At 39.5% G+C, this 9,426-nt stretch overlaps 1 protein-coding gene across 1 annotated transcript; it reads right to left on the bottom strand.

Moving 5' to 3' along the window:
• Window positions 1-2,914: 2,914 nt before the first annotated feature.
• LOC145286500 (uncharacterized) lies at window positions 2,915-3,295 on the bottom strand. The gene has a single exon (XM_080135401.1). It carries the CDS (start codon window positions 3,293-3,295, stop codon window positions 2,915-2,917), a length of 381 nt encoding a protein of 126 aa, XP_079991527.1.
• Window positions 3,296-9,426: the final 6,131 nt, after the last annotated feature.

The following is a 9,426-nucleotide window of genomic DNA, read 5'->3' on the forward strand; positions in this document are numbered from 1 at the left end:
TCTTTTTTCTGACCAAAGCTCACGACAAGCAGCCACAGCTAGGTCATATGTATGTCCGTTTCTATCCCCCCCTGATCTCATGATCACTGAGATAGCAGCGAGGTGGCGCTCTATTCCGTCGGGTGTTTCTTCGAATGGTGACTGTGCAGGCCTCTTGTTCACTTGCACTCTGATCTGCAGTCTGGCGTTCAAAGAAGACTGCCTCCTAATATAAGATTCTGCTACTAATATAAGATTCGCTGCTTGATGAGGACGAGAATGGTGTAAACTAGAGCGATGGCCCACTGGCATCAGTCCCAGACTCGCTCCCGTCATCCTGTGGTGGTTGCAACTGTGTTGCCGGCCTCAGGCCCCTAACATGATGGGCACACCGTCAACCATGGCTAACTGCTGAATCACCACATATGTCACTCGGCCATTGTGTGTCACTGTCAGTGACCGGCTTCTTGGCGGCTTCGCCCAGACAGGATCACCTGGTGCGTACGACGCCTGTCCTATCACGTTCGCAACTTCTCTATATGGGTTGATTCCCCTTTCTCGGACTTGGTATATGTATATTGCGTTTGCAGAAGCTGTTCCTGGAGAGACGCCATCTTTCGGCGTGATTTTGTACAAATATACGGCTTCTGAAACTGTGCATTGCTTCCTGGCCGCGATTCTTTTGATACTGCGGTGACTCCTCCCAGCAATACCCTGGCCAGGTGGCACATAAGCACATCGCAGTCGCAGTCGCACTCCCCACTCCTCTAGGGGGTGCCTGGCCTGCTGGCTGCAGAAGGCTGGGTCATAGTCAGTCAGCACCTCTTCAGGCGCACTTCTTTCAAAGAAAACAGATAACAGCTGGCGAATAATGTAGAAGGAGTCCTGGCGCCCGAGTGGTCTCCAGACCGCGAAGGGCGTAGGTCCACAATCGATGAGGCTGAGGAAGTGATTGCCACCGTAATGGGTGGTATTCATGCCCAACTTCTGCCACATGCCGCTTACTCTCAATTGCCCTTTTCGTCCACTGTATCTGAGCCGGGTCGATTGATTGACATGGCTTGTAACTTTCCACCACTTTCTAGACATCTGCCCTCCTACTTTTGGGTCAAGCATCTTGGCAAAATATATTGGGCATTTAACCCCTGCGTGTCCGCATTGTTGATGAGTCTCACTGATACGATCCTCATCAATATTACACGTGACGGCAGCGTTTCAGAACCTCCCCGGGTATCAGCCAGCTGCCACCGTTGTGGTACTCGTGTCAGCGCGTCTGTTTTGTTTCTTGCAGACATGATCAATGATACGTTTACGGTCAGGTTGCACTCTTTGATTGTATCGACCAGGGTGGTGAGCCGTTTTCCTATTAACATCTCACTCGCTTCCCGTGTGGTTAGCTGTGCTCTTCCAGTCAATGCATCGGTTATCCACCGATGAGTGCACGTAGAGTCCGTGATAATATGTAGTGCCATGGTTTGGCACTGAAGCGCTAGAGTAATTTCTTTCAAAGTTCGGGCAGGCTTATGAGCCTAGACTCATTCTCTGGACGAAATCAACAGGCGTCTTCCATAATACAATCATCAACCGCAACGGCAACTCCAAGGGCTAGTGAACTAGCGTCCACCCAGATCGTGAACTCGTTCCCGTTAACACACCAGTTCCCTCGCACAGGGTCGTCATGCGTCATCCTGGCCGCAGTTCCTGTTAGCATGCTCAGGAGCGTGGCTCCATGCACTTTATACTCCCATCCCAATGATACAGAAGTGACATGATGTTTTATGGTTGCCACTTCCACACTGAGCCAACTACACACAGGGATGTGGGCCACCAGCTTTCCACAAACAGAGTAAACGCTCCTACGAGTGATGTTGGATGGGACTTCTGGAACATCACTATCTCTCCTCCAGTAGAGGCCCTCTTGCTACCACTCATGTGCATGCCAAGTAATTTTGCCCTGTTTCGCAGACGCTCCGGTTTCTAGCATGTCAGTTCGAAGTTCTCGAAGTGCTCTTTGACTGATTGGGTAGACATGAAGCCCTCATTTACAAAGATATCGTCAATGTAAGACGATGTTGCATGGCGCACAGCCTCAACCTGTTGCATGATCGCGTGCATAATTGTCGTCATAATGCCTGTGCCACGTTGAGACCGACTCCTAGCCTAGTCAGAAATTAGCGAGTTCCTTTAATTCCCACATTCTGAAATGGGCACAGCTCCTTTTCAATCCGTATTTGCAGGTAGGCCCTGCGCAGGTTCAGAATTGCCACGTCCGTCCCTTGCTGCCGCAACTCTCTTAATTTGAGCGTACAAACATCCGCCCTTGCTGTCTTCATTAAATGCACGGTCGTCCAGGACCGGTCGGACCTTCTGTTTACTATCTTGTAAGACAGCCATCAGGGGAATCAGTCCGCGGTGGGGGGCGAGCTCATCCTCGGGTAATGAATGTAGCCAGCCATTGTTGATCCAAGTCTGCAGTCATTCTTCATACTGTCCCGTGAACCTCATTGGAGAGGGGTACTCTGATAGTCGGTTCCGTAAGGATATTGGTGGTTGATCGCCAGCCCACTTCAAGATGCCGTCCACGCGTTGATTTCCCTGTCGTACACCATATGAAATCAGGCTCGTCCAGGATAATTGCGGCGCAAACACGTTTCTCAAGTCAGGAGAACGCTATCTTGCCGGTGCGCTCCACAGTTATTCCACCCAGTTGTGTAATCAAATCCATCCCTAGAAGTAAGTCATATCCAACCAGCTCCCCGTCCACCAACAGGGCTTGCACGACTAGCGCAGGCCCGTCTCCGATGCGGCCTGCCACTCATGGTTAGCACCCGAATTTTCTCCTTGTACCAAGTTTCGTAACATGCCTTGCGCACCAGAGTAGTGGTACATCCAGTGTCTACAAGGGCGATGCATTCACGTCCGTTAACCTACACAGTCACTGCGGGAAGTGCTTTGTCCAGTGACTATCTGGGAAGAATACTGGCGCTGTAGCTCCATCCCCTTGCCCGTTTCCCGGACAGACACGGGCCAGGTATCCCCGGTTTTTACACTTATAGCACTGAAGCCCGCTAAGCCTTCGAGTAAGTGAGCGCGATGTGAGACAATCACGGGCAAATGGTTGGGCCCACCACACTTGTAGCAGCTTGTAACTGTGCCAAGGCCCTATAGACTCTGGACTCCTTTTTAGTATCACTAGCGCCCGCGCTAATACTTCTGAGATGTCCATGTCGTCTATGTGGGATAAGGCTCGGAGCAGCTCTTCTACACCAGCGGGCAATCCTGCAGTAAATGCGCACATCAGGCCTTTCTCTGACATTCCTCCGACAGGACCACAAGCTTATTCAGTTCTGCCAGATAAACATCAACCTTCACTCCGGAATGTAACTTGCGTGCTATAAACCCCTTGTATGAAGCAACCGGATCTAATGCAAACGCTGTATAGAGGGTGGGTTTTATCCAGTGAAATCTGCCTTCTTTTCATACGTTAGCTGCTGGTATACAGCGTATGCGCCCACAGCAAGGCGCATTGGGACTAGTCATACCAGGCGCCTCACATAACTAAGCTGGCATCTCAATTCTGCCTTTTCCACCAATTCCTATACTTACTGCTCAGCGCTGCTGCCGTCAAATATGTCGAAAATAGCTTGTAGAACTGGAACCTCCTTCACTCGTCCCAATACACAGAGTAACCGTCTGTCTTGTAACGTCATCTGTTAAGCGTCTGCACAGCCAAAGCTCTCCCACACCTTCAATCGACCTGCTTTATATTAAATTTATCCACGTGAATCTCGCGAGATTACACGAGCGTTTCTGTTAAATATCACAGACGCCATCTTGCTTTTTTTCCTGTCTAACGCGCATTCCAGGCATAAACGTGGGCGCTTCACAGGTAAGTCATGTGTATGTGTGTTTCTATTTTCCCCACAAATAATGTTTCTTCAAAAATGTCCACAAGAAATGTACAATACAGCAAGACGAAACCGCATATAAACATACCGATCCGGTACATTATGTCATAAGTTTGAGTCCCAATGTGTTCGGCAGAAAAATACGATTTGCCAAAGAAGTTTTCAGGTTTAGATGAAAAACGAAAGCCAACTAATTTACCGTTGAACCTCATCGTAGTGCAGTGGAAAATTTTCTGGCAAAAAAAGTTATTTTAAAAGGTATATATATATATATATATATATATATATATATATATATATATATATATATATATTTACATGTTCAATATAAAGAAACAGGAAACCACAACAATCGCTCCTGATGATAACCAGATGGACCGATAGAAAGCGCTTGAGAAGAATATGGCTGAACAACAACTTTTGGGTGTCATTTTATATAACATGCCCGATGAAATTTAAAAGACTACTCGGCAAATGGAAAATATAGATTGGGAAAAAGGGTAACTTTCAGCATCTCAGAATGTTATTTACCTAGTGTTATACATAAATTGAATGATTGAATCTTTTCTCTATACTTTTCCTTAATTTGCCCGATTTTGTTATCTATTCTAATAAATTTTGATTTTTATTGTCTTTTTTGTTTAATTCTAATATTATAGTCACAATTCTTCCATCTTATCGTTCTTATTCTATTTAATTTGTGTTTAGCTTTGCATGTCTTACTGCTCATATATTTGTCAGATTGTAAAACTTAATTGTTTGAATCCTTCCAGCACATAATAAAGATTTTTCAGCAATTTTTTTTTATTTACTTTGTGTTATATTGTTAATAGTCACTTACTACTATATTTAATGCACCTATTTACACTTATTAGATGTCTTAATACTTAAGTATTCTTACACCTTCAAATGTTAATGCGCCTCATATTGTAATTCAACCTAATAAATTAATCTACATTTTTTAAATACTACTATAAATTAATTCCATTCTTCATGCTAATTTATTCTCTCTACTCCACTCAACTCATAGCGAACCCCTTGATGTTCAATAAATACTACTTTTCATACGTAATATTTTCTATGTATCTGTGTTTTTTCATTGACTCATGATTACTTAATTTATATTATGATAAATAGAAACTGTTTGTCATGAATTGATGAGCATTTATCCGAATGTAATACTGGTATGAATTATATGCAGAATGATATCGATAACTCATTCCTCAAATATACTAAATCGAATTGACATATTCTCATATTTTCTTCTAAGATATATTTTTGTTTATGCTCACATAGTGACTCCGTTTACGAGTACAGACCACAGATGTGTAGCTTACTTTTAGTTAGTTTTATCTATATATCTATAAAATATAAATAGTCTGTCTGTCTGTGTGTATGTTTGTGTGTATGTCTGTGTACATTTCCGTATGCCATAACTCTGTCAATTTTCAGTCTGCAGACTCGAAATTTGACGTGGCGAAATTGGGTGGCGAAATTTAAGAAAATCTTTGTAATTAATTTTCGCCCAGTAATGTGGCTGTTAAGGGTACAAAGTTCAACAATTTGACTTTGAGAGAACTCTACTAATTTTGGGTAATAACACTTTAAATTTTAGATATAGGTTCCTCGGATATGAATCTAACTTAACTTGATTTGAGCCTAAAACAATAAATTTTAAGGTGTCATAATATCTTAACTTTTTCATTCTACATATAGTAAATATCGGCGAAAAAAAGCGTTATCCTTGTTGAAAAGTGGTCAGTTGAGGGTGAAGATTTAATGTTCTTAGCCAATTTTTCGGTATTTGTCGTCTGAAAGCTCGAGCTTCCAAACGATACTGGTCTGTGTAAAATCAGTCGCCTCTATCGAAAGTTTTAGGCAGACATGCAAACATACATGCATACATACATTCGTATATTGGTAACTGAAAATTTTCGACCCAAACCTATTAAAAAATCTTGCCCTATCTCTGAATACACGTTCTGTCAAATTTAAAATCTTTAGACCAGAAATTGTCGAAGTAATTTGTTAGAGACCGCAGAGGTCGATTTAAAAAAAATGACCTCTATTATGACCACTGGATATTTATTATTTTGAACTCAAATCATCTTATAAAGTTAGATTCCTGTCCAAGGAACCTATATCTAAAATTTCAATTATTTCGACCCATAATTGGCGAAGGAGTTTGGTAGAGTTCTCAAAGATAAAATCGTTGAATTTGATTTCTTAATAGCAAAATGTCCGACCGAAAAGGGGTTAAAAAGGTTTCCCTTAATCTCAGTACGCTCTATATCAAATTTCCGAGTATGTAGACTGAAAATTGACAGAGTTTTTGCGTACGGAAATGTACGCAGGCACACAGACACACACAGAGATACGTTCAGTATATATATATATATATATATATATATATATATATATATATATATATATATATATATGTGTATAAGTAGTATGGAGAAGTAGTACCTAGATTTTATACTAATTACTATTGAGATAAAAACCTGGAACTTTAATATAAAACGCGTGCTTTAAATTGTCTCTCAATCAATTTGCCTATTAGATTTATCACTGAAACTATGCTTCATTGTACGACAGCATATTATATGCGTATATTACTATCAAAACATGAGCATTTACAAGTGCGGATAGTTCTACAACATTTATAGCGATATAGAAATGAATACATTTTGTATTGTAGTGTTATATTTAGCTAACCAGTCCTATGTTTGTAAATGGCACACGCTCGTCGGCAGAATCAGACACAGACTTGACACTTAAAACAATATGCAACGACCACGTGTAATATTAGTAGCATCGAGTGTTTTCAAGCAAAAAAAGAAAAGAAAACGCAAAGCTTTATCTGTCTATACAAAAACACCACGTTCATTATTTTGAACCTTTATTAAAATTTAAAAAAAACAATGGATAAACCCCGAAAACCTTTACATCTGTTTGTGTGAAAACCGTGATACTAATTCCTTATAAAGCGACACTTTTACTGCTCGTCGAGTCCATCACAAGAACAGATCCCCCATAAACCTCGCAGTTTTTACAGGAAATCTGCCATTCAGGTCGGAATCTAAGAACGCTCCCATATCGATTTGACGAAAGTCAGGATGGCAAACCCAGGGGCTGCGGCAGAATTACAAAATATCCATTTTCAAAGCTACTCAACAAACTAATTTTGCAGTCTGACACACCAGTTTTCTCAGCCTCCATCTGTTTCATCCTACTCTCACAGCTTCCAGGAACTCCAACCAATTCCTGCGAATCTTCCAGCTCATTTATTACGTTTCCAGTGATCCTGGCTCACCTGCGCAGCTTCCAGAAACCAGATCACTCCTGCGGCGTCTGCAGCTCAATTCTTCGGATTCAAATAACTCCAGCTTAGCCCTTCTCCGCCTGTAGAGCCTCCCGCGTACTCAAGCGAATTACTGACATCCGACTACCTGATCAAGTACACATTGACGTCCACCTACCCATTATAGTGCTCAATTACGTCAGACTACCAGTTTTAGTGTCTAATGTTGTCTGATTACCTACTCCTGTCTCTACTGACGTTCAGTTACATACCCTGGCGGTAAATGACGCCCGGTTACCTGTACACGTGCAAATTGACGTCAAGCTATCCGTGCTAGTGCCGACTTAAGTCCAATTATGTTTACTAGTGCCTACTGACTGTCTACCAAGATTCAAGAATCTCAACGTCGGGGACTGTCTGTACTTGCTCAAGTTAGTCCTTAATCTAATTTAGTACACATAAGCTTTTTTTGGTAAAAAAATACAACTTTAATAAAACATTTATCTTTGCTATTGCCGTTATTTTCCATTGCCTAGTGTTGTTTTTCTTATTTGTACGATCGATTGGCAAACGCTTGTCTTTCGCGTTTCTGCAACGATTGTATGCTTAAACCCAGAGTAATAACTTAATGAAATCTAGAAAGAACCAATGTTGCTGTGCAAAAACCATTATTTTTATATAATTTGAATAATATATTATTCACAGACAGGTTTTAATAACAAAGTCTCTGAAGTGTATAATGTAACAATGTTGAAGATCAGTACTCTGTCACTTTGCTCAGTAATTGGCGAATGTTTATGGTATGAAATATAATATATATATATATATATATATATATATATATATATATATATATATATAAGGGAAATTGTCTGTCTGTGTATATGTCTATGTGTGTGTACATTTCTTTACCAAACTATTCTGTAAATTCTCAGTATATAGATTGAGTTTTTACATAAGGGACATTGAGATTCGGGGATACCGTTTTAATCGATTTTTGGCCAGAAATTTGGCTTTCAATGGATCGAGGTTAAACGATTTAACCTTTTTAAAACTGTCAAACTCCTCCGCCAATTATAGGTCTAAACACGTGGAATTTTTGATATAGGTTATCTTACGATGAGGAAAAGTGTGTAATATGCATATATATATATATCAAAACATCGTTAAACTCACTACTCGTTCAAGCAGCCGCCAATAGCGTAATGGTTAGGAACCTTGACTGCCGTACAAACGGTCGGGTTTCAATCCTGGCTTGAGGTAGTTGCCTGTCTAGCCGCACTGATGAGTTGTGAAACAGCGAAACAGTACTGTATGTGGATGACTATATATATATATATATATATATATATATTTATATAAATATATATATATACATATATATATAAATATATGTATATATATATATATATATACATATGCACAACAAGTTATGAACAGTACATAAGGCCCGAACAAAGCCGGGCTAAATTGCTTATATATATATATATATATATATATATATATATATATATATATATATATATATATATGTGTGTGTATATATATATATATATATATATATCGCAATCATGAAAAGAATACTTTAATTCATGATTACAGCGTTCAAGATAAAGTCAACCATAGATCAAATTAAAAATCATTATACAATTATATTACACTTATATCATTACATAATTATATCACAAAGACATATATCTTATATAAGCCATATAACAAAATAATAAAATCCGGCTTAATATTTTTTTAAATTTATTATTCTATATTCAATATTTTTTTCAATAAGCTTGTTTAAATTTTGTGTCTTCTCCCTCGTCCCTTCTATTTATGGTGATGAGGAGACAATTGTCAAAACTATACTATTTATTTCTCGATAGACTTATTTGTAAATATCGAATGAATAAAAGGATGTCGTTTCCGAAACAAACGTATATATAAACATGGTTTTGTTATGTTTCCTCCTATTAAATATTGATTAATAATTTCAGACTCTATTTCTCTCTTTCTATCTCTCTTTCTCTTTCTGTCTCTTTCTGTCCATCTCTCTCCCTCTTTTCCTATATATATATATATATATATATATATATATATATATATATATATATATATATATATATATATATATATAGAGAGAGAGAGAGATACCTACAGTGTGACCCCAAAAAACGGACCCAAACGCCAATTAGGCCTGTTTCTTAGTGTTTTGTTCGAATTAAATGAAACTTTGGTCATAAC

This window comes from Euprymna scolopes, chromosome 10, assembly GCF_053919585.1.
Source record: "Euprymna scolopes isolate OS-2025 chromosome 10, ASM5391958v1, whole genome shotgun sequence".
In the NCBI taxonomy this organism is placed as follows: Eukaryota; Metazoa; Mollusca; class Cephalopoda; order Sepiida; family Sepiolidae; genus Euprymna; species Euprymna scolopes.